Genomic DNA, 27,078 nt, shown 5'->3' on the forward strand with positions numbered 1-27,078 from the left:
TTGCGCAACATCCTCCTTTAGAATAATATTCATAAATCTGTGCCAATGGACAGAATGCAGCTAACTGCAGACTTTATCGACGGATGATCGTATTCGATATTCGAGAAACGAGATCATCGGACTTTCATTTGGTTGTAACATATTATGTCAATTTCCATATCTGCATATATTATATAAATTTTATTCGGTTGAGTATCTTATTGGTTATGATTTAACAGTAGACCTCGCAACCAAAAAAGTATGTTTCTAATTTTATCTTATTTAATCAATCAAAGCCAAAATAAAAGGAAACGGAAATAAAAGTTCTCGATGTTAGACAACTGTATATAAGAAAGATTATATTACTTGCACAAAAACAACGTCAGCACTTCCCTTCCATCGACCACCTTCACGACACCCGACTTTCAAGGAATAATCCAATAGTCCCAACAAAAACCTCGACGTCCCTTGGGTAACGGCAATTCTCGTACTTAGGACGTAAATTATGTAATATCATTCCTAATGCTTGGAAAACGAAAAGTACAAATAAATGTTTTGCGCAAATTGGTCAACGATTGGATCCTTGATTTAGGGAGGGTCAAAAGTGAAGATATGTTGATCAATAGATAATCTCATTATAAAAAATATATATGTACATTATTGTCAAAACACTCACACATATTTTTTTAAAGTCCATCCAAACAAAAACATATATTTATCACCTCTGAACACAATTGTCTATTCTGTATTAATCAATACATTATTATTTATCAATGCTATCGATTATTTTCTAATCACCCAAATATATTATAAACTTATAAATTACCCTTCCCATTTTTTCTACCTTACAACTCCTGATCTGCCGGTGCTGTTGGTTGGTACTGCTATGTGATCTGTCTTTTTATTACTACTATCTGGCTGTTATTTACTTTACCGGTTTTGTTTTATATTAAGTGCTAAATTATGATATGAACTAAACTTGTCAATGTGACTGGCCTAAAACAGGATCCATTCCTCATTGGCTAGTCAAAGTTTCTGCATGTTTTATTGTATGATTTTTATGTGAAATAAATTTATTATTACTATCAAAATGTTCTCAGAATTTCTAAGTAGATACTTAAATACCTACCTACTTAATTATAACCCATAAATATTTTTACATAACTTCTTTTTAAATTTCTAATAATATTTAAAAAGTAACTTCAATATTTCAAAGACAATTATTTTACAAACTTTCTTCAGGCAGGTACCATAATATTGAAGAAATACAAATAAAAAGTTTAAATAAACAAGATGATTTCACGTTTGGAAAATGAACCATTAAAACGGTCATCATCTTGAAACGAAAACGCAACGTACAAACAAATATATAGACAGATGAAATGAAAAACGGTTGAGTTTACGCTCAGTCAATAACCACGCATATTCATTCAAAAGATGAACGGCTATCGGCTAGTGAAATCTTATAATAATATCCGTAGAATAGAATATTTATATTCTATCATTTGCTGTATTTGTTTATAAAAAAAAATGTTAATCGTGTATGGCCAAGATCAGCCAAAATAAATTAAAATAGGTTGCAAAGCAGACTACTCTATCTGGGAGTGAAATTTCTTCCAATTAAGCTACCGATGTTTTTTTATGTATTTTCTATTAAGATTATTAACGGTATTTTGATTTTTTCCGATATATTGACTACCATCTTTATATTAGAGTACATAGTTCTATATGAACGTGATTGCATCCATAGATGTCTCATGGATTGCACCTTTTAATGATCTCTTGAATATGACAACTTTTCATTTATATTTTTACGGTACACATTTAGAATAAATGAAAAAGTCAGAACTGACTTATTGAAGCTTTACGCTTTATTACGATATTAATTATTGAAAATAATGTCAAGAAAGAAAAAAAATAAAACAAAATAAGACACAGAAGATAAGGGTCATGTCTCGACCGAGACTCGAACTCGGAACCTCTACTCATTTTTTTCGTGTGTAAATCAATCAAATCTGTCTGTGAGTGATTGTAAATTGGTTCGATAAGCTCAGATTTAAAAAGTGTTATTTTCAAAATTAGAACTTATTATGTCATGAATTCAGAGAAACGACAAAGTACCTACCTATACCATAATATAATATTTTAGCAGAAAATCATTTTAATCGTCTTTTTTAAAATTGGAACCGATGTGGCACAAATTCCAACTAGCGATAAAATACATATCTATGATATAATATTTTATCAGAAAATTATTTTGATCGTCACTTTTAAAATTGAAAGTGATGTGTCACGATTTGAGACACGCGACAAAGTACCTACCTACAGTATAATATTTTTTTATTAGATAATTATTTTAATTCTTTATTTGAAATATGATTTTATTTTGCATAAATTTCTTGAAGATAATCTTCACAAGTAAAGTCTGATTTCGTGATATTTCAAAGGTCTGATCTATTCCATTTTCTAGAATGTGTCATTTACTAACTAACTAGATTTACTAACATAGTTGCTTTTACGATTCTTCGCTAGTTTTAAATAAATAAATTTAGTTGACATACCGTATACCTTCATTAATTACTGACAGTTTCTACGCTACCACATGCAAATTGGTATTGCCTTCAATCCTGCAAACGTATGTTGCATGTACTCGTATGTAGGTCGCTATACGTATAATCTAGAATCAAAGTAAATGTCTTTCACTTCCAGAAAGTGTATCAGCATTGAATAATCGTATATTTTACATTTTTGGCAACTCGCGTTGTAAACTGGTTCGCTGCCAGTGACCACTGACTTTTCTTATATAATCCGCATTACTTCATTGTTTACACGCATAAAAACCCGCCTAAGTTGCAGACACTTATCTTTTTTTACGTTCTCAAAGTAAAGAATGCCTTTTTATCATAAAAAAAGCATCATATATTTACACATAATTATGTGTATTGTGGGTACACATAACCTAACTATTTATTGGTAACTACAATTAAGCAGTTTGTCAACAGGATGTACATTGTACTTGTTCAATTACAATGTGAATATATATATACATTATATTATTACTAATTATAAATGAAAATATTATTATCATTTAGTGTAATTTTAGATTATTTTACAAATATTCCTGCACAATGCGTAAAATCTTTAAAGTTTTAATTTTCAAAATTCGAACTGAAAAGGATTAAAACATATTTCAGACAAGCGATAAAGTAGGTACCAAATATATATTTTTTTAAATTAAAAATAATAATTCCGTATTTTAAATGTGTATCTTTTTCACTCCTATTTACATTTTTACAGACCTAAATCTTTGAAAGAACTAAATCTGAATAATGATTTTTAAAGTTAACTAACAGCGTTCATTCGAAATGTAAATTTCTGACCGTTTCTAATTATTTTTCTGATTGGTAATCCAGCGGTAAATATTTTATAAATACTTTCAGCTTCGCAAATCTTACAATTATTTTTTTCACGCTCGTATATTCATTTATTTTTGTTCAGAAAAAAAACATTTATAAGAACTCCAGAGAGACAATTTTAACTGGGAAATGTTTGTGCAATCCTGATTGACGGGTTCATATTTAAGTAAAAACAGCGGCAGGTTTTAACAACCTTGATCCCAATACATTTCAGAAGTGCAAGCAAGGAACAAAAGAATAATATCATTTCTTTGTTCTTTTCTTTTAGCAACATTGGCTGAAGCAGGGCAGGATTAAGCAAATAGCAAAGTAAACACGTGCCGAGGGCGTCAAGAGAAGGAAGCTTCACATAATATTCCCATTGGTGGATTTAAATAACGCTTGGTGCAAAAGTGAAAATTGTGCGGCAGAACCAGATAACACAAACGGGTCTTTTAAAATATGTAGTCTTTCTTGGAATCTCAAAACACATTTCTTTACAAAATCCACTCACAAAATTTCCGTGTTGATATTTTTGTTGTTTAAACGAAGAAACATTTTTAGCTGATTCATTGTATCTTGGAGATCTGGACTACGTAGACGAAATGGAATTTCTACGTAAACAATTTTTAGATAAATCTCAACTGTGTTTCTGTCAAGAGGTGGAGCTGTGAATATGTGAGATGGAAAAATGTAATTAAACACCAATTTATTTGTTCCATAATTTTCAGTGCAGGTAAAGCCAGGTAGTTAAACTAAGGTTAAAAATCTGAAAAAGAGGTTATTAAAATAATGTAAATCAAGGTTTCGGTTATATATTCTTATTTATTTATGTATTGACGTACGTATAAATACATTATATAGATAAATATACAGGCTATATAGACTGTGTGTCCATTTACAATACTGCAAAAACGCGGTGTCTTCCATGAGACTATCAAGGAAGACACTGTATTTATTTCCCACGGCAGAATACACGTGTAACATTTTACATTTTATAAAAAAACAAGAAACATAAAATGCATAATAACGGGTTTTCTAATAAGAGGTGTTATTTTGATATTAAATCGTAAAAGATCACTGGTTTCGTTGCTTGTGTGGCACGTAACGCCGTTTTGTTGAAAGTAAACGCTGTCCAAATCAATACCATTCAATTCCGACCATAAAAAATCATTAATCATCTCTCTATAGAGCAATCCATTCACCGTAACTGTTGCTCCAGCCTCATTTTCGAAAAAGTAAGGTCCAATGACTCCGCCGGACCATAAACCGCACCAAACAGTCACACGTTGAGGATAGAGAAGTTTTTCAACAACTCTTGGGTTTTCCCAGATTCCCAGATGCGAGAATTTTGCTTGTTGACGAAGCCACCGAGGTGGAAATGGGCCTCATCACTCAAGATGATTTTCATTTGATTCACTCAAGTGAATTTTAATAATTTCAATGCGTTTTTGAAGCGTGTATTGTTCCATTTTTACTAATGGCTTAGTTTCTCCTTGTCAAATGTCAAAAAATGACAGCTTCAAAAGTAACATCTACTGAAATAGCGGGCTATTCAAAATAACAGCTCTTATTGGAAAACCCTATATAATGGTTATTCTATGGCTTTTACATGTCCCTTGAATCCATCAAGGCTGCTGTTAAATATATCAACAGTCTTGGAAACATTATTGAATAGCGCCATACATCGTGTCATGCTATGTCTAGCCAGTACGTCCGTTCTGCTATGTGGGATACATAGCAGATCAACTTATAGCATTCCAGGAGGTGATTCCATTTCAGATGATTCCGTTTCAGTTGCCAGGACCCCCACTCCTCCTCTATTGGAGACTTTGGTAGCGCGTTTCAGCGAGCAAATCTTATGCAAGCATATTTGCAAGGGGGTTTGGGTACCGCCGAACCGGTAACCATTTATTTGATAATCAATACCTCTGCCATTGGTCACCTCAAGTGGTTCGCTACTTTTGGTAATTTAGAAGGGTGCCCGGGATCATCGGGTGAGGTGTGTTCAGGATGCGGCTGCCCACACGTGGATGCCAGATCGGTAGAGGCTGGTTTGGTAGCTCCAAATGGTCTCTCGACCCATACCTTGCGCTGTAGTGGGAGAAATATATTTTATTTATCTATTATTAATTCATAAAATGGAACATTACAATATAATCCTCGGCCGCTCATCTCACTAGGGATTCCTGTGTGGAGATGAGAAGCTTCACATTTATACGCAATCAAATAATTAAAGTACATAATACAAACATAGATATGGATAATATCGAATATGGAGTGTCTGCGCTGATTTGTGACAAGTGACCGTCACTCCTGAACACACTGATACCTAGATTTCTACCCAACCCTCATACCTTTTACCTTACCAGAACTTCCTCTTCCTCCTCTCCACCACAGTATCCCAAAAGATGATATAGGCTCTGAGGTAAATTATTTTCCTCTGGGCCTTCTGTGTAGGGTTAGTGGGGTACGGGGTAGTGGGGAAAAAAATACAGTGTGTGGCAAGCCTACGCACGACGGAAGTGAAACTTTTAGTATTCTTCTCTCTCTCTTTTCATTTCATTCTCTCTTTTTTCTGTCTATTGATATATTTATAAGTAGCATATGATAAAAAAATTAAAAGTTATAAAAACATGGGATTCGAACCCGGGTAACGGGTGTCGAACGCTCTACCTCTAGACCGCAAGGAGAGGTATCTCGGGCGACGAGAACCGCGTATACTACGTGTACTCCTCAATTGACTTGTCCCGCAAATTTTCTTTTTCAAACACGGCAAATGAATAATATCACATAACGTCTCGTTAACGCTTTATATAGGGTCGAATCGAAGATATATCGGCAGTGTGAAGTCATATCTGTCGTTTTTCAAAATATTTCCGTATATTTGTCCATTTTGGAAAAGATCTATCGTGTTTTAACAGTCTCATACCCGTATGGAGTCTGAATTTGAAAAACATTTCTAAATTTTGAAAAACTCACTTACAGCTGTGTTTTTTACTAAAAAAAACTTGTCACGCACGTCTGCGAGGGTAATTAGTCGCGTTATCGGCCTTGATTAGTAATTTTAATGATTCAAAATAAAAATAATTTCAATAATTTCGGTCATGAGTCGGTTTTACTCCGGTCCTCGAAATTGCATGACGCGCGTAAAGAAGTTTCACTTCAAAAACGGGGGTACGAAAGTACGTTTGTACAACTATTGAAGGTCTTAATCCAGCACTGTGAAAAAGCCTTTTAATAAGCTTATTGACACCCGTTGTTATCAAGATATAAGCTTTTAAATTTGTTATTTATTTTTTCCATCTTGTATATAATTGAAATGATCCAGTTTTAAAGCAATAACTCAATGATCTCTATCGTTAAACGAAGTGTGCAATTATATTATCAAAAGTATCGGCTTAAAAGTATCTTAGCCCATTTTATTTCTTACCCAATTCTATTTTAAGGCTATTGAACTGTAGAAATAGAGCTTATTTATAAACTGTGTGCTACTCTCGTAATTTACAGGTATCGATGTGTTATTGAATTTTTAAATGGTGGAATGTTACAGAAGTCGATTATTTTTTGTCGGGTGTCTGTAACTTACGTACGTTTATATCATTTCTGTAAATGTTCTCAATTGTTATGGTTTTTTTTATATGATACCGCGCAAGAGTCCCTACAGCTCCCAACCGACTGCAGTTAGTGAGATCATACATCTCGTGGGTAGGGAAGGAGATAAGGAAGAGGAAGGTGGGGAAGTACCTAGCTATTCAGATCTGGTCATCAAAAACGGCTAAAATCATTTCAGTCAACATTTCAATTTCGAATGGTGGTCTTACACCAGGGCGATACTGAAAGTATCTTCCACTCTGGAATATACCTTGTGTTATTTTAAATGATTAAATTGTGAAATAACACAAATCAATAAAATAAAAATACTTAAGCCAGTATTTAAACTCGTGACCTCCGGATTGCTAATTGAGTCCTTGCTTCGACCAACCACCAACAACCAATTAAAAATGTTACTCATAACGTAATTCAGTCGCACTAATTTTGTGATTTGAACATACATTTATGGTTTTGGTGCATCATACAAATAGGATGAAAATGTATTTGGTGCAAAAAATCAAGAAAGTGTCAACCCGGTGAAATACACGCGTTTTGCAGCATACAAAGTAGAATATATTTTTATGACATAAAACTCAAAATTTTATAACTCAATTCTTATCAACAACGTCTTCAATTTCTACGTTAACGCAATTGTTATCAGCTCTAAAAGCCATTTCTACGTTAACGCAATTGTTATCAGCTCTAAAAGCAATTTCTACGTTAACGCAATTGTTATCAGCTCCAAAAGCAATTTCTACGTTAACGCAATTGTTATCAGCTCTAAAAGCCATTTCTACGTTAACGCAATTGTTATCAGCTCTAAAAGCAATTTCTACGTTAACGCAATTGTTATCAGCTCTAAAAGCAATTGCTACGTTAACGCAATTGTTATCAGCTCTAAAAGCAATTTCTACGTTAACGCAATTATTATCAGCTCTAAAAGCAATTGCTACGTTAACGCAATTGTTATCAGCTCTAAAAGCCATTTCTACGTTAACGCAATTGTTATCAGCTCTAAAAGCAATTTCTACGTTAACACAATTGTTATCAGTTCTAAAAGCCATTTTTGATGATTTAACAATGATACGGTGTGGTGTTTTTTTATAAATAATTTTAAGTGGGTAAAAATTATTATTTTTAACTGTTCAAAATATGATTTTAACTGTTAAAAAAGAATGACAAGCCGCTTTATTTTTCGTAAAGTATGATAATTGTAGTGTTTTTTAAATATACATATTGTTTCAAAGTCTCTCAACAGATGTCGTTATGATATATAGTTTATGTAGTTTTAAGGTGTCTCCATAGGTGTCGGTAGTAGTACCACACGATAGAGAAAACCGTCCAGTTGATATTCATTGTAAATACGAGACCATTATTAATAGACCCGTAATCTCAGAACGAAACGAAGTGTTATTGTAGTCTTGCGATCATCCAAGGGCATTGCTAATGAGAGGAAATAACAGTACATTGCAGTAATATATACACACTAATAGTTCTGTGAAAAGTAGACCTCTCTTCCATAAAGTACATTTCTAATTTTAACTTATTTAAAAAACCAAAACAAAAATATCCTCTGAAATAAAAGGATTTGTAGGTTGGTACTTAGATACCTAACTACTTAATTAAAAACAATATATTTTTTGTAAAATTTTTTATTTTTTAATAATTTTCCCAAAGACATGACACTATCTTAACGACAATTAGTTTTTCAAACTTTCTTCAGGTAGGTATGTATTATAATTCTTAAAAAAAGCGAATAAATTCGACGATAAGATTTCACATATGAAAAAAGAATCTTTATTGACCCACTGAAACGACTACCATTTTACAAATCTACAGACAGACGAAATGCAAAATGGCCGACTTGAAACAGAACTTCATTACTTACCTGGAAGCAGGATGCGGCTTATGGCCTTCAACAACACGGTGACCACAGCTTACCATCACCGAGCGCCCGAGTGAGCGCTGGGCCCGAGCTCACTGAAGATAATAAATTAGTCATAATTAGATTTAGTTTTATCTCATAAAATTCATTGTATTCACTATTTATTTATTATCTATTTCCTATTTCAAACATTTTCTTATTTCGTCTGGGCGTCTAACATACTGCATCCATCAACAAATATATATTTTGTTTAAGGCGATGCACTACGTCGTGTAATATTTTGAATTGAGCCGCTATCAATAACAACCCTTACGTAGATGGCGATAAGTTTTAAATTCCCGCTTAACACCATCCGCGTGTTTTGATTTATACAAGAAAAAAACATGGCCAAAAATTGTCTTTTATTTTATTTTGTGGATGTTCAGGCATAAATATTTAATTTGTTTTCGATCATTTTATAAATAACTTAAATTTCCACATTATACAATAAAATCATAACCGGAAATGGGTTCGTAAGTAGGAAATTTTGAACTTTAAAGCAGTTTTCATAGGCCTTATACATTATTTTTTTCTGGGCTTATAAAAAGACTTATCTAAAAAATACTCGATTATTTCAAAGGCCAAGATGTATTCTACTCGCAGTATTTAATTAAAGCATCTGGAACATTTCTAGGCGACCAAATTTACAAACCAAAAACACATGATTTTGCATTACTACGTATGGCATCGCCTTAATATAACGAATATTTGCAGGTCCCTGAGAGCGCCCAGTGGTTAGTAAGCCGGGGTCGCGCGCGTGACGCGGCCCGCAGCTTCAAGAAGATCGCGGCCTGCAATGGCAAGCCCCTGCCGCAGGAGACGCTGGATCAGTTCGTGGCGGGCTACAGCAGCACCGAGGGGGAGGGGCCGACCGGCGCCAGACCTACCCTGCTGGGACTGTTCTACACGCCCAGACTGCGAAGGAAGACATGCATCTTGATTTTTAAATCGTGAGTAGACCATAGACATATGAATATTAGTAGACCTGCCCTAAGTGATTAAAAGCGTATTATCCCCACTCCCCATACCGGTTCCATTGGAGCCGGCTGGGCTCGCGTATGGCCTCAAGTGAAATTTGAAAACGTGACGTCATCATTCTTGTGCGAACTATGGTCGAGGCATCATCGGTTCATTTTACGAAATAACACGGCAAAATGTTGACTTGTACTATGAAAACTTGTAAAAATAGATGTGAAAAAGAGAATAAACCCAATTGTCGTATTACATTCCATATATAAGCATTATTTTACTTTATTTTAAGCATATTCACATCGTATAATATAGATCAGTTTTAGAAACATATACTATCACATCGAGAAACGTCTGGACGCGAAACACAAAGCTGGTTGGTTGCTGGGAAGTAAATTATGAACATTTATAAAAGTGTCTTAACTAAATACTTAAACGAAATATTCGACTCTGAAAATAGAACCGAATTTTTTTGCCGAATTTGGACTTCGCAAATTTGTTCATAACGTGGCGAGTAATTTGCGCTCCCATGTAAAAATGTCTATTCATTCAAAGGCAGATTTTACTTTTAAGAAGTAAATGGTGATATTATAATGCGAGATGCCTATTTACTGTCAGATTGATTTATTGACGAATCACAGTCAGTCTTACGCCCTTCGTTCTTCAACAGTTGATTTTACCCCTCGCCATTATCTTCTCGTCTATTAATTCCTATGTCTGTGGAGTAGACCAATAATCAGCCCTGAGTATGGCCGTGAGCTGTGGCTCTGGTAGAAGGATGAAAGTGAACTAAGAAATAAGATCCCGTATGACCAGACCTGGGGTCTAGCACAGTGAAGCCAATAACTTTACAGAATCGGATCATGGGCACGGTCGCACTGTTTATATCCAGACCGATTATGATAACGCAATAAATTAGAATTCGATCTACACTGGCAACACTGGTGAACCGGTTTATCCATAATACAGAGGAGCAGTAAAGAACCTACATGTAATATAATATTTTTACTAGAAAATTATTTTAATTCCATATTTGAAATGTCTAATTCTTTTGCTTAAATTTCGGGAAAAGGACTGGTTGTTTCAGAGAATTTTAACAATTCTTCAAATTTCATAGTCAATTTTCAAGTTTTGTGAAAGATTTTTTCAAGTTCTGTTATTATTTCAGTTCTGCAAAGCAAGTAGCCTATGATGATATAGTAACATAACTTTAATAGGACTTTCACAGTATCCAAAAATGAACGTTTAAATTTGATGCATTGTTCAAATTCTCTGAAACAACCCTTCCTTAGAGATAATCCTGACAAGTAAAGTCCGAATTCGTGATTTTTGAAGAGTCTGCGCAATATGCGCATTATTTACTAACTAAACTTACTAAATAATATTCCGTGGATTTTCACCAGTGGAAGTTTGAGAAACCTCACCCAAAAAAAATAATTATAATAAAAAGTAAAAACACCAACAACTGGACAGCTTATGGAACGGTGATGTTATCAGGGGGTTTCATTCAATTTAGGCATAGTCCAGTGGTAACGCATTGGACTGCCATTCCGAAGGTCGCGGGTTCGAACCCGGCGTGCGCAAATAAATTTTATTTGATTAATTTGTGTTATTTCACAATTAATAAATTAATTCACAATTAATTAATTAATTAAATTAATTAATTAATTAAAATAATATATAGTATATTTGCGGCACGTTCCAGAGTGGAAGATACTACCAGTATCGCCCTGGTGTAAGACCACCATTCAGAATTGAAACGTTGCTCCAAATGGCTTTAGCCGTGTTTAGTGACTAGATCTGAATAGCCAGGTACTTCCCCACCTTCCTCTTTCCCTTCCCCACTTACCTTCAGCCTCACAACATCCCCCAATTGGGGATGCCATAGTCTCACTGGCTCCAGACGGGAGCAGTTGGGACTCTTGTGAGGTATTCACTATAAAAAAATTTTAAAAAAGTTATAAGTGTCGTAATACATATTATTACTCAACCTAAAATAAATAAACTCTACACTATTTTTTTTTCATTTTACCGTAAGTTATTGCATTATATAATTTTATGCAAAATGTTCGACCATCATAATTCGGGCATACTACTCGTACATTATTAAGTTTTGAATTTTATCAAGTAAGTAGTTAAATTTAAGAGAGTAGGTATTATGATAAACCGCCGTCAGATTTTAAAGCATCAATAAATAAATAAAATTCAACATATTAGAATAACTTTTAAAGGTTATATTATATATATATATTCACTTCAGTGGTTGTGTTGCCCCTGTAAGACAAAGGTCCTGAGTTCGATCCCCAGTTACGACAGTTACCTTTATTTGTTTTTTTGTGTGTTTTTTCTATTTATGTTTCGTTTAGGTTTATTAATTTAATCTTCTTTTTTAATGATTAAATAAATATAGTATTTATGGATTTCGAGTCGTGGTAATTTCAAAACTTTCTAAGCCGAGTCAGTTGAGGCGTTGTCCCGGTAAGAGAGAGAGATCCTGGGTTCGATTCCTAGTTGAGCCCGTTACCTTTTTATTTTTCGTTGTATTATTCTGTTTCACGTTTCTTTTAGACTTAGTGTATTATCTTCTTCTACATTGATATAAAAGCTGTAAACCTATGCTTTATTACCTGTTGCTATATTTATGTCCACAGAATGGTGCTGACCCTTTGCTACGATGCGATATCCCGCAACGTGTCTGGCCTCGGCTTCTCTCCTTTCCTACTCTTCAGCGCTTCTTCTCTGATCATCCTGCCTGCGTGTCTCATCATCCTCGCCTTCCAGGACAAGATAGGCAGGAAGGCCATGACTTCTGGCTCGCTGCTCATCAGCGGGTTGTTCACCGCCATCACGGGGGTGATACTGGCCTTCTGGCATGACGTTGGTAAGTAATTAAAGATATTTTGAAGGTTTTGATTTATTTTATATTAATGGCATCTTTAAAATGCTCATCGGGACGAATAATCTTGGCCACCTGATGCTCCGGAGACATTTTAAGACTCCTAGAGGAAAACCAAAATTTATCTCTTCTTTTTTTGTTAATTATCAACTATATAATTTTGACGTTTAAGAATAAATATAAAAATAGACATACAATTATTAAGATATAAATAGAAATAATAGACATAGAATAAGTAAGATATAAATATAATAATAGACATAGAATAAGTAAGATATAAGTACGTATAAAAATAGACATATAATATTTTCTTAGTCCTCCTTACTAGTAGATTCTGTGTTGAGGCGAACTAGGTTTTGGTTGGGTCACTAGGTGGGTTTTCATCGACTTGTATGGTTCAACTTCAAGATTTAGGATGTTTTCTGCAACTTCTGTGACGATGTTTTTTAAAATACCATCTTTTTTATTTTTATTTATTTTATTTTATTGATTTATTGTGAAAAACAGTATATTCCATTTACATTTCACAAATAACAGTTTATAAATTACAGTTTATAAGAAGTCAGTACATACATTTATTTGCATGGGTAAATACATCAATACTATCTGATTAACCAGATTTCTTAAATAGTATGCTTATTGCCGTCTTAAATTCTCTTTGGTTCAAATTGAAAATGTCAATCACAGAAGAAATGTGATTTATCAAAGTAGTTATTCTCCCCAAAGGCATGATCATTGGTAGGTTGGTCCTGCCCCTTGGAAAAATAAATAATCTGTGCTGTCTAGCTCTGATGAAATTATCAGGGACATAAAAAGAAATTCGTTCCAGAATATCTGGATTGCAAATGTGCCCATTTAGCAGCTTGTGCGCCACTAACAACATTGCAATATTTCTCCTAACGTCTAGACGTTCTATCCCCAGCATTCCGGCAAGAAAATCAGAGGGATACAATAAAGGGTAATATCCGAACTCTCGCATGTAGAGGTATCGCATAAACTTTCAATCTTCAGTCGGTTCTTTTATTATAATATCTTAAGCCAAGATTTGCTGGACGTAATGTAGTTGTAAAATTTTACATCTAAAAAATCGTCAATATCTATAAAACACTCATCAGACCAATGCTAAGATAGGGTGAATGTCCCAAAGGTCAGCCTCTTAAGATTTTTACTTGATTTATTACAGTTTAAAAAGTAGTAAATAGCGTTTAAGTTTTTAACAATTACACCTTATTATAGTTCAAAGAACAGACTATTCACTTATCATTATTGGAAATGTATTTGTTTCAATGAAAATGATTTAAAGGCCTTTCAAAAATTAAATGCCAAAATCACCCAAAGTCAGCCACCATGTGCCTATCTCCAGCCTTTCGAGTTCCTAAAGTCAGCCTAGTCGACGGCTGAGGGTTTTAAATTATTACATATGACGTGAAATTAAAAAAATAGGTATTCAATAGTAGCAATTTTATTTATATCTACCATAGACATATGAATATTAGTAGACCTGCCCTAAGTGATTAAAAGCGTATTATCCCCACTCCCCATACCGGTTCCATTGAGCCGGCTGGGCTCGCGTACGGCCTCAAGTGATATTTGAAAACGTGACGTCATCATTCTTGTGCGAACTATGGTCGAGGCATCATCGGTTCATTTTACGAAATAACACGGCAAAATGTTTACTTGTACTATGAAAACTGGTAAAAATAGATGCGAAAAAAGAGAATAAACCCAATTGTCGTATTACATTCCATATATAAGCATTATTTTATTTTATTTTAAGCATATTCACATCGTATAATATGAATCAGTTGTTACTATCACATCGAGAAACGTCTGGACGCGAAACACAAAGCTGGTTGGTTGCTGGGAAGGAAATTATGAACATTTATAAAAGTGTCTTAACTAAATACTCTGAAACTAACTACGACTCTGAATATAGAAGCTGCCTTACTTTGCCGAATTCGGACTTCGCAAATTTGTTCATAACGTGGCGAGTAATTTGCGCTCCCATGTAAAAATGTCTATTCATTCAAAGCAGATTTTACTTTTAAGAAGTAAATGGTGATATTATAATGCGAGATGCCTATTTACTGTCAGATTGATTTATTGACGAATCACAGTCATCTTCACTCCCTTCGTTCTTCAACAGTTGATTTTACCCCTCGCCTTTATCTTCTCGTCTATTAATTCCTATGTCTGTGATATCTACATAGTAAGCAGACAAATATGGCAAGTAAATTCTTTAGAAGCAACTTCCGTATACCCCGTTTTTGGGTACACTTGAGGTGATACCATCTTGGACAGATGTCACAACCAACATTTTTCAGATCATCGTCTTCTACATCACTGATTAATTCTTCTTCACATCCAGTGCATGAAATTTTAGATTTTTTCAGATCATCATCTACTACATCACTGTGTAATTCTTCTTCACATCCAGTGCTTGAAATTTTAGATTGAGTAGATGTTACATTTAATTTCTTATTGGTTTCTCCAGTCTTTCGTCCTAGGTTCTTGTATTTGTCAGTGTTTGCTTTTCGTTTCATTTGTTCTTCCCTTCTTTTCGTTCGTTCTTCTATTTTTGTAGCCTGTTCTTCTTTTCTTTTTTTTATTGCTTCTTGCCTTTCAATCCTCTTTTTTACTAGTGCCTGTTTTATATCTTCTTTTTTGGCCATGTAATTCTTCCAAGCATCAGACGAAATTGCCATCGGCATCGGTTCTCCTGGTTTCAATTTTCTTTTTCCAAATTGCAAACATTTTGGAGTGAACAAGTGATTGCTGAAGGAGGGAGATATTCCGCTTTTAATTTTGTTGGTTACGCACGACAAAGGTGTTGTTGCAGGCACCGGCGGTGGTGTATTTACAGACTTAGTAATAATTGAGGTAGGGCTTGAGTGGAGAGAGAAATTGGAATGATTTGTCATGTCCAGTAATTCAAAATCATCATCAGGAATAGACAAAAATAAATTATTTTGAGCATCTTCTTGGTCGCAATTTACTATGCAATGACTAATTTGTAATTCATTTGCTTCATAGCCTGAAGTTGAGGGTTGAGGGTCAGCATCTGGTTCCAGAACACCTTTGGAATTTAAAACGTAGTTTCCAATAGTGACAACACGATTGTCTGCTTCAGTAAAAGAAGCTTCGATAATTTCGATAACACGGAGTGCATCTATGTTCTCATCCTCTAATTGTTTTTTTATGCTTTTGATGACGTTTTGTGCTGTTATTATTGTTGTTAAAAGTAACCGCATCTTTTGGAGTGGTTAATTGTTCAATTCTGTTGGTATTTTCCGCACGCTCTAATGTATTTTGAATACACTTGTGTAGTCAACGGCATCCGGGTTAAAAGGGAACAGCCCACATTTTCTAAACCCATTCTTAATAATATCTGTCATATCTTTTTGTAGCACTTTGTTCAGTAATGGACAAAAGGTGCTCTTAGACAAGACTGAATTATAATTTTCCGAATTCCCTTGCCATTCTCTAATAGTTTTTCGCCATTCGACTTTAAGAGGCCGGAAAACGCTGACGTCAGCTGGTTGCATCAAGTGAGTCGTGTTTGGGGGTAATGAATAGAGAATTATTTGATTATCATTGCAGAATTTGCTCAGCTCAAGAGTAAGGTGGGATTTATGCCCATCTACTAACAAGAGTACTGGTTTTGGAACAGAGTTTTTCTCCAACCAAGAATTCACTGCATTGGCTACGTATTCAAAGAATATTTCACTCCTCATCCAACCAGTCTCCGAATGACCAAGAAACCACTCATCGGGCATACTTTGTATTACATCTCGCGGTGGTCGAACATATGGAAAGACGACCATCGGTTGTAAGGTGTCACCTGCAGCTGTGAAAACTAACAATACCGTTATAGTTTCTTTTTCATTCCCGGCTTGAATTTCGTATACATTTTTCCAGCCTTTTGGTGCGATAACTTTTCCAGTTTTAGGGCAAACACTAAAACTGGTTTCATCGCCATTAAGTATTCTTCTCGGGTCTTCCAAAAGATCTATAGCATTGATGTCACTTAAATACTTTTTGAGATCATTAAACCATTTGCGTATGTACTCTTCAGTAACAACCGCTCTACCCTTACTTATACCTTCCGGGACACGCTCATTCAAGATTGGATGTCTCTTAATAAATAGGTCGTACCATTTTCTTCCCGGTCTATCATTTGTGAAGGGGTTTGGGCGTTTGTCATCCTTCATAATTTTTTGAACTGTGTTTAAAAGATCATCCTTCTTTCTTGAAAATCCACATTTGGCCAATTCGGATAACCATTGCACCAAAGACTCTTCTTCCTCTTTAGTTAATGTGGTATCTCTACCCATATTTGTTTTATCAGGAACTCTGCCGTGGAGACGATCTTGTAGAGTTCCCCTGGGAACACCATATTTTCTGCTGGCTTCTCTGATGCTAATTTGATCTCCCCTTATTGCTCGGAGAGCATCTTCAATTTTGCTTCGGTCGTATTGTAGAAGGGGTTTTTTATATCCCTTTGGTTTGACGATCTTCTCTTTCGGCATGTTGAATTTCGTTTTTATGAATACCTACCTAGAATTCAAATACAACATTAAATCATTCACCATGCCATAAAGTGTATTAGCACGTTGATGGCTGACATTTGGATCATTAAGTTCCTAAAGTCAGCCACGTCTACCCCTAAACAAAATGAGGCGGCTGACCTTTGGTGTTTTTATTTTAATGCATTTATTTGTGAATGTAAGATCACATTGTAAAGATAGAGAACACTACTGCACACTTAGATTCCATATTTGAAATAACCTACACATGGCCTAAGGACAGCCCCCCCGGCTGACTTTAGGACGCTCTAACAAAATTTGTTCCTAAAGTCAACCACCACAACATTGCAAAAATCAAACATCATAAACATAATTTGAATGCTTGAAAACAAGGCAAAATAATCACAGAAACATAAAATAACACTTAACTCAACAATATTAGTAAAATTCAGGGTTTTTAAACTTACTTTGAAACCGTGGTCAACTGCAAATTTATTATGGCGCGCGGGAGAATGTCTGACAGGTCTTCACTTGTTTGAAAGCAACGGTCGAATATAGGGACAGAAAATAAGTTAGAGCCGCCATTTTGAAACCATGTTTGGTTCATTAGTTACTAGTGCGTGAACATTCTCATAGATGGTGATAGAGTGCACATTTTTCTTATTATTTCACGAAATTATGAAAGAGGCTGACAATAGGCACAGGCTGACTATAGGAGCGTTCACCCTATGACTTAGAGCGTGGGCCCTCTCGAAGAACTGTTTTGAACATTTATGAGAAAGAAACCTCATAAAGAATATTTATATAATTCTAGAAATATATGTCTGGCGGACCAGGTAACCATGAGGAATTCCAATTACTGTTTCAAATTGAATAATAATACCTATTTTAAAAACTGAAATGGTTCCGCGGGGCCAGACACGTAGCAATGTTAGATGAAAACAGATCACCGAAGAGGTTTCTGTGTAATGAAATGAAAAGGGCGTCCGATGGGAGGCCTACATTTAGTCTACTGGAAGATCTGGAGACAAACACCGCACCTCTGGTATGAGGAACCGGAGAGAAAAAGCGAAAGTCAGATATTCAGTCTATTTTCGTCCGTTTTCCAACAACTTTTACGTGAGTGTCAGAACTCCGTTATGGACTACACGCCTCGTTTCCTTTGCAACTTCTTCCCATCTCTTTTTCGTTAGTATGAATGCATGAATTCACCCTTTTTAATATCGGTTATGCGATGTCACATAAATAAAAACCAATAACATATTACAGAACTTTCTCGTGCTTAAAAATATTGCGCAGTAAAAAACATCAGCTGTTTCGATATGTAGGTCACTCAGACCAGAATCAGCATTTTGAGTACCTACTAGTAGGTGCCTATCTATGTTACCTGCTATGTAGGTACCTGTAGTTCCTACTATGTTAGTCTCAGAGTCGTATTGTTTCGTAGTTCTCTTCAACAACCTCGCTCAGACCTTCACAATACCTTATTGGTTTGATGATATACATTCATAGATATCACAACACATTGATTTATTTCTCCAAAAACATAATGGCGTACAATACGAGTAACTACAATCAGACTATTAAAAATTGCACCCAGCACGGAATCGCATGAAATATAATTTCCAGGGCCGGCTCTATGCGGGCGCAATTGAAGCAGTCCGCTCCGGGCGCCAAATTGCCAAAAAAAATTGTTTTCATAAAAACGGCTCTACACCAAAATAAGAACTATCTGAATATTATTGATTACAGTATAGTATAGTAGGGAATTGTCTCGTCTTAATCGACCTTTCCTTTTGTTCCAGACCCCTACCTGACAGTAGGTCTGGCCGCGGTGGGCCGTTTAGGAGTGTATGTGGCCTACAACTCCAGCGCCCAATACGCCGCAGAGCTGATCCCCACGGAGGTGCGGGGACAAGGGGTGGCAGCCGTACACGTAGCGGGCTTCGCGGCCACCTTCTTCAGCTCCTATATTCTCTATCTGGTGAGTCAACGTGACCGTCATTGTCGCAGCCATTGATATTATTACTTGATCGATGAGTCTTCAGAAGAATTTTTAGTGAAAATCCAGGCTGATGGCGCACCTTTGCCTCTAATCGGAAGAGTATTGAATGCTGGAAACTGCGCTTGCCCTATAAAATTAATAACACTAAGATTCTAATAAAAATTTCTTAATTTTCCAGGGAAACTACTCTCTCGCAATCCCGCCTCTTCTCCTCGGCGGGCTGTCAGTTCTGTGCGCTTTCCTCTGCCTATTTCTACCGGAGACTCTCGGCCGGGCCCTGCCCATCACCCTACAGGATGCCGAGGTGTTTGGCCAAGGAGAGCGCATGTGGGACTTCGCTTTCTGCAAAACCAGCACCACTTCAACACAAGAACTTGTGAGGGACTGGCAGGGCCCGACATACCATTAGACTGACAAAGCCGCAAAAAAAAAAACAAAATCTATGTTAGAAAAGATTTTTTTTAAGTGTATTTTTTATTAGCACCTGGCAAGAAAGTGATTTAAGAATTATTGTGCTGTTGGAGAACCTGAACCTTGACTGGTAAACTCCAGTAAACCCACACCGACTGTAACGCTGTCAAAGCGAACTACGGCCACAAAAATTGTTTTAAAACTGTCTTTAACCTGTCTGATAACCCGACAGCGTGAGAAATGAATGATAAACTGAGAGTTTAAATAGTTCACAGTGGAATCAAGTAAAACGACCTTGCTGACTTTTAAATTTGAAATGAATTTAGATATTTTGACCATTGGAACTGATATAACAAAAAATGTGGTAATGACATTTATGATGTTTTAAATTCCCTTTGAGGAAATCCGTAATTGGTTTTATTTTGGCTATTTTACTTATGTACAATCTGTGAAAATGTAAACTGTTGATTTCCCAAAAATGAATAAATAATAAATAAATTATTAAAAAAAAAATAATAATAATAAAATAAAATAAAATAAAAACTTTTAACTGCCTACATTTGAGCTCATGTGCATTAATCATCCATTACTGGAAACGCAAACGAAACTAAATTTGATGCATTGTGTGGAGCTAGCGATGATCGTAGATGTTTTTTTTTCTCTGTGTTTTAAAATTTTCAATATAAGATTTCATAGACATGGCAATACATATCATTTTGATTTAAAGCCTCTAACATTTTGCAACGTATTTATTATATTAAAGTAGATGAAAAACTCTTTCAGATTTTAGTATTAGTGAGACCTTGTCAGGCTGGGATATATATCTCACAAAAAATCTATGGTTGTTCATTGTCTGTGAAAAAAATTGTTGATGTCAGTTGATGGTGGCTCCTCTTGCTCCTTTTTCTTCTCATTCCCTACCATTCCCTACTATGAAAGGCCATCTAAGTTTAACATGACATGTTTACATCAGTCTGCCGACGCCAGAAAGACCAGAAATCTTGAAGATATTGGGAGTGGGGAAAGTAAGGAGATAAGGAAGAGAAAGATTCGAAAGTATTATAGGTTAAAAAAAATAGAAGCAGAATGATTTTATATTTTGGAGGAGAGGATGGAGAAACGATATTATAAGGTTTGAAACGTTGAGAAGAAGCTGGCTATTCAAACCTTGTTATTTAGCAAAATTAAATCAGTTTAAAGATCTGTTTCCATTAAAAATAATATTTGGATGACTTGTTTTTAGGTTAAAAAGTTGAATTTGTTTGTGTGAAATAATGTTCAGTGGAAAAATAAATAAATTTTGTATCGGAAAAATCAAAGGGAATTTCGAAAATAGTTAGTCATCTTTTTTACTTCTACCATCGTGTGAAATCACCTGGCGAAGTTAGTGCTTTCTACCTTGTGGATGTGTGGATTTGGAGGTTGCATATTATATAATTGTATGTATTATTTAATATAAAATTGTAAAACTTTGGCATTGCTTATGAAAAATTGTGACCACCAATAAAATCTTGTTTGTCGTCGTAAAATTAAAATAAAAAAGTGTTACATTTTGTGTTTAAAAATTTCGTTTTATTTCTTCTATTGAACCAGAACGACAGGGAAGTCTCTTTTATGCTGTTTCTCTTACTAACAACATAATAGGATTAATCAAAATAATTATTTAAAATACCTACCTATTAAAATGATGTGCTTAAGCTAAGCTAAGCTTTGTAAACCAAAATACTAATTTTATTGTACATTTCTACATAATTTAATAGCAAATAAAATAAATACTGCAAAAAGGATTTCTAGCAGATTGAGCCCCATTTTGTTGCACCCCGCCATCTGGCGGAATGTTCAAGCATTACCTTCGCTCTGACCAATACCTCAGCGCGGACTCGAACCAGGTCACTCGTGAGAGATCTCTCCTGAAGGTTCGCCGCACTGAGGCTGATGACTTCACGTCACGGTAATTTCTACCACGGGTCCGGGGACTTTCCACAGGACAGATAAGTTACAAGAACTTGTACGTAGTCCCGAAGATTTGAATTGTCAGAAACCACGTGATAGACGAAGTATAAAATGTATATATCTTATCCCCTTGGAAGCATTCGTATGAGTGTTACACATGTCCATCTGTTGACAAATATTGAAAGCTATTTCATTTTGTCTTCTGTAATTAACCTTTTTTTTGTTTGATTATTTTATTCTTTCGTAATCTTCTAGGCTTATAACATTACTATTGTGTTTGTATTACGGCTGATTCGGCCTTTTTACTATCACCTTCTGAAAAAGCTCATCCCCAAGCTAAGAGCAAGGAGAAGAAAACTTAAACTTTTTACTCAAAATTTACCTTTTTACTTTGTATATTTTCTTGAAATATACATTAGATTTATAAAATCATAATCAGTTATTTTTCATCACTGTTTTTATCCATGTCAACACTGAATAAATTGATGGAATCCTGCTGGATTCTGAGTTATCAGATAATGAGACAATCTGCTTTACCGACAGAATATGTCAGACGAGCATCTGCCAAATAAGGAGTTGTACGTCAGTCAGCGGGCGCCGTGCGGTTTTCCTTTAGAATTCGTTCTATTTTGATCGGGAGAAGTCCATAATCTGTCAAAGTGTTGTTATAATTAAACATTTGAGATGTCTCAAGCATATTCAAACAGTAAGTGCAATAAAATTTAACCCTATATCTTTATCTTCAAATGATTCACCGCCTCGCAAATTGGGTTTGCCGGTCGTACGGTTGACTTACCATATAGTGTTTTGTATTTTTTTTATATTTTAATCTATTCGTGGCTACGAATTAAAATATTTGTAAGGCTTGCTCTAAATAGATCTTACCGCACATAAACTTAATAAAATCTAGTTAGATTTTAAAAACACAATAGGTTATTATTTAAAAAAAAAAAAAAACCATCGCGGAAGTACGCCCAAACTTTTGTCGTTTATTATCATTTGGTAACACGGTTTCCTCGCTATAATTTTTCGATGTATCGAATGATATTTGCTCATTCAAATTAAAAAAAGTTTTACAAACAAAATATGCAGGTATCAATAATATTTTGAAGTTCAGATTCTAATATTGAAAACAACATTCGCTTTAAAACAGCTGTGAAAATTTGTATTGAGTTGTACATACTGAGAGGTAGATATTCTCATTGCCCTGGTAAAGACCACAACGTTGCTTGAATGGCTTTAGCTGTGTTTTATTACTAGATCTGAATAGCCAGGTACTTCCCCACATTTCTCTTCCCATTTCCTCGACTCCCTGCAGTTAGAAATACCATAATCCCGCTGGCTCTGGGCAGTTGGGACTCTTGTATGGTATTCATTTTTTTTTTTAAATTATGCTGAAAAATTACCAAAAACCTTTTTTCATTTTCCATCAAGAAAAAAATGGTTTGTTTTGATAATATGATGTATGATACATAGGTACCTAATACCTACTTACAAACAAAATCATGAAAAATGGTTTGATAATTTTTTTTTCCAGAATATATTTTTGCTGCCCTGCCCCGCACCCAGCGAGGCACCCCACTGGTCCTGGGTGGAGACCCTAAAGGAAAGAACTTCCTCTACACCAATGGCAACTCTGTGATCATCCGCAACATCGAGAATCCCGCCATCGCCGATGTGTACACAGAACACTCCTGCACCGTCAATGTCGCCAAGTACTCTCCTAGCGGATTCTACATTGCTTCTGGAGGTAAGTACTTTTAATACCTAAATAGATTTATTTTTAAAAATTTCTCTGCATATTGCGTTTGCCTAACTATATCCACCAATGAAAATCTATGGAATAAACTTTCAAAGTTTTTTATTGGTGTATAGTATAATAAGTAAGCTCCAAATGAGAATTTTACCGTCTATATATTGGCATATCTATGGTTTTTTAGGTCCAATTTGTTTCATATAAAAAGCCCGAATCAATCTATAAAAGTTGATTTATGATAAAGTAAAGCATTCCCAGGTTACAAATAACCAGATATTATCTGAATTCTCCTAACAGCTTCATAAATAGTGGAATGGTAAACACGATGAACAATGGCGAAATGTGAATATTTTTAAGTTTGTGGTGCAGTTCTGTTATTTTCTTAGAATCATTAAAGAGTGTGGTTTAAAACCAAATTAAAATATCAATAGCAGTGTTACAAACTTTCCAGATAGCCCTTCATTATCATGGCAGAAATGTGGAATGTAGAAAAATGTTTGGTAAAAATTGCAGAATTCCGCTGTATGCTTTACACACACAAATCATTGAAATAAAATTTCATTTCAAATTAAAAACTCCAAGAAACAACTATTTACATGGGGGTAGATGGAAAAACATGCACAAATTAGGTTATTAGATTTTAGTTTGGTGTCTTAAAACCTTCAAACATAACCTATGACAAACATCAGATCATACAAACAAGAAAAAAAAATGGTGTTGAAATAAAAAATGAACTTTAAAGCATCTTTTACCATCTCCCCTGATGTAAATAGTCGTCTCTTTTAGTAATGAAGCTGAAACCAAGTGTTAATTTTTTTTTAATTTACATAAGCATGCAGCGAGATTCTACGATTATACCAAATGTATCATCTTTTGTAGGCTACAGCAGAATTTTGTAGTAATACCCTGTGAAGCTGAATTTCGACATTGTATACATGTTCATTATATTTTTTTATTGGGTAGCAATTTTATTTGAATCGAAATATGCTTTGCAATACCCAGTGTTTTGATTTTTTATTTTTTAAATGTCTGATGTTACGCTTTTTTTTAGATAGAGATTTATTTTTTAAATTGTTGTTAAGATTCCATGTTGTTGCCTATAAATTAGAAAGCGTGCAGTTTAACACTTAACAGTGAGTTTGCAGTTTAATTTACAACAAAAGTCATTACAGTTAATCTTATTTTCCATCTGACGAACATTTCTATGTTAGTATGTCAACAATTATTGTTGATGTGTTACATTCAATTTAGCATTCAAATTGTATAACTGTAAAAGTTTGCAATGGTAATCTACTTTTTAATGTAATTTATTTTACTGTGATTTTACATAAACAAAGCATGATTAAACCATTAAGTTTTTTTTTATTCTCTGCCAAAATTAAGGGCTAAAAAAATTTATATTGCCACTCAAGTAGTTTGTCAAAAAATTATTGATTTTCAAACTATCCCATTGATGAAAAATGCAGGATGACTCAAAAAATGCTTATCAGACTTCCATATTAAGTATTGAAACGTCCATTATGTTATTATGAATGAATTTAGTCTCCCATTGCCAGTGTTTGTGTCAACTTTTATGCCATTATCATGTCAACAAGAACATTGTTTGGCATTGTCATAATATTATGTGAAACATATTTGCAGCAAGAAGAAAGATTCTGTAGTGGACTATCGTTTATTTTTTTTTTATTTTTTTTTTTTTATTATTTTAATATAGATCATAGTTACATTAAATCATACATATTTTGCAATATATCATATTTAGGTACATAGTTGGTCATGTATACCTTATCAGAAAAGAGGAGCTCTTGTGCCTGATAAGGGAGCCACGATTCTTACTTAGATTCAATGTTATGTGTAAAATATAAATATTATATATATATATACATATATATACATATTTTTTTTAATATAAGTTTTTTTGGAAAAAAAGTTTGATTTTATTTATTTGTTCTTGTTGGTTCGTAATAGAGCGCAATTCGGAAGGGAGATTATTGTAGTTTTTTATGGCTTGGTAAATATAATGGTTTTGCATTTGAGTTGTTTTAAAGATTGGCGTAATAAATTGATTTCCATTTCTCATCAGTTTGTAAAATTCTTGATATTCTGTGTTATTTTTTTCTTTACACATTTTTATAATTGAAGTTTGCTTAAATATATCATCAATATTTGGTACTGGAAACAATTTAAAAAGCAATTTTGTTGGGAAAGTAGAGTTTTTTTTAAGTATTACCTTTATAATAATTTTTTGTGAGACTTTTACTGAGTGTAGGTTGTTTTTATAAGATCCTCCCCAACCTATGATTCCGTAAATAAGCAGGGAGTGGACAAGAGCATAATATACATTTTTTAGTATTTTCACATTTAAAATATTTCTTAACCTAACAAATATATATATACATTTCCTTATTCTCTTTACTAACTCCGTAATATGGCTTTTCCATTTCAAATTTTCATCGATGATCACACCAAGATATTTAATTTCAGAAGAAGAGTTGATTACAGTACAAATAGGATTAAGTAGTTTACAGTTGACATTGTCACAATTTTCATTATGGATTATGATATTTACTTTGTGTTTAGGTATTTTTTGTAGTGAAAATAATACATATGTTGTTTTTTTGGCATTAAGTGTGAGTAGGTTATTATCAAACCATGATTTTAAGATATTAATACATTCATTTGCAAGTTTGTTAACTAGTTCCCATGTTTGACCTTTTATTAATAAGACAGTATCATCAGCATAAGAGATTAATTCACCTTTGATTTTCTGTTGGAAAATGTCATTTACATACATTAGAAATAGTAATGGTCCGAGGACCGTGCCTTGAGGAATGCCAAATGTACTTGTTAGTGGTGTACTAAAGGTTTGGTTTAATTTTACAATTTGAGGTCTCTCTGTTAAGTAGCTTTCTATCCATTTAAGAGCTAAGTGGTCAATGCCATTTTCTTTTAATTTTAATATAAGTCTTTCATGGGAAATGCTGTCAAATGCTTTCTTTAAATCAATAAAAATTCCTATACATTTATTTGATTTGTCCAGGGCACTCTGAATACTAGATGAAATTTTTGCAATGGCATCTTGGGTACTTTTTCCCTCTGTGAAACCGAATTGATTTTCATTTATAATCGAGTTTTTTTTTAAGAATGCAGTTAGTCTTTTTTTAACAATTTTTTCAAAAATTTTCGATATATTAGATAAGAGTGAAATGGGTCTATAATTAGAAATGTCCTCCGGGCTACCGGACTTAAATATTGGAGAGATTATGGTTTTCTTATACGTGCTCGGGAAAACTCCTGTCTTAAAGCTATTGTTTATAATATGAGAGATTGGTGTAGAAATATAATTTTTAATGATTTTTAGTGTTTTTACAGCGAGACCGTCAAATCCCGGAGCAGAACCACCTCGCATTTTTGATATAATTTGTACAATTTCAGACGGATTGGTTGGTTCGAAGAGTTCAAGTTTAGTTTCTATATTCGGAATATTTTCAATATACATCTTATTTATTTTTTTCACGGTAATTTTTTCTGCTAGACTCTTTCCGATATTTGCAAAGAAATCGTTAAAAGCGTTTGCTCCTTTTTTAGGTTCTTCAATACAGTTAATTATGTTATTGTTTTGTATTACACTCTTAATAGTATTACTTTTGGTTTTTTGTTTATTTTCCAT

General features: G+C 34.2%; 2 protein-coding genes and 1 non-coding gene across 3 annotated transcripts in view; 2 read left to right on the forward strand and 1 right to left on the reverse strand.

Annotated features, from left to right (window-relative positions):
- The window catches only part of LOC149417318 (cuticle protein-like), an 89,724-nt gene extending 68,473 nt beyond the window's left edge, over positions 1-21,251 (forward strand). Inside the window, exons 4-7 of the mRNA XM_089640200.1 lie at positions 9,607-9,842; positions 12,513-12,742; positions 19,089-19,267; positions 19,467-21,251. Of these exons, the coding sequence (XP_089496326.1) occupies positions 9,607-9,842; positions 12,513-12,742; positions 19,089-19,267; positions 19,467-19,697 (876 nt within the window). The 3' untranslated portion in view covers positions 19,698-21,251. The remainder of the gene's footprint in view (positions 1-9,606; positions 9,843-12,512; positions 12,743-19,088; positions 19,268-19,466) is intronic.
- Positions 21,252-21,485: 234 nt separating this feature from the next.
- On the reverse strand, positions 21,486-21,742 carry LOC149417321 (RNase MRP). The gene has a single exon (XR_016303380.1).
- A 466-nt stretch (positions 21,743-22,208) lies between these two features.
- Positions 22,209-27,078, forward strand: part of flr (actin-interacting protein 1 flr) — a 37,779-nt gene continuing 32,909 nt past the window's right edge. The window contains exons 1-2 of the mRNA XM_089640213.1: positions 22,209-22,358; positions 23,190-23,402. Of these exons, the coding sequence (XP_089496339.1) occupies positions 22,337-22,358; positions 23,190-23,402 (235 nt within the window). The 5' untranslated portion in view covers positions 22,209-22,336. The remainder of the gene's footprint in view (positions 22,359-23,189; positions 23,403-27,078) is intronic.

This window comes from Hesperophylax consimilis, chromosome 15, assembly GCF_061612785.1.
Source record: "Hesperophylax consimilis isolate HC1 chromosome 15, BYU_Hcon_1.0, whole genome shotgun sequence".
In the NCBI taxonomy this organism is placed as follows: Eukaryota; Metazoa; Arthropoda; class Insecta; order Trichoptera; family Limnephilidae; genus Hesperophylax; species Hesperophylax consimilis.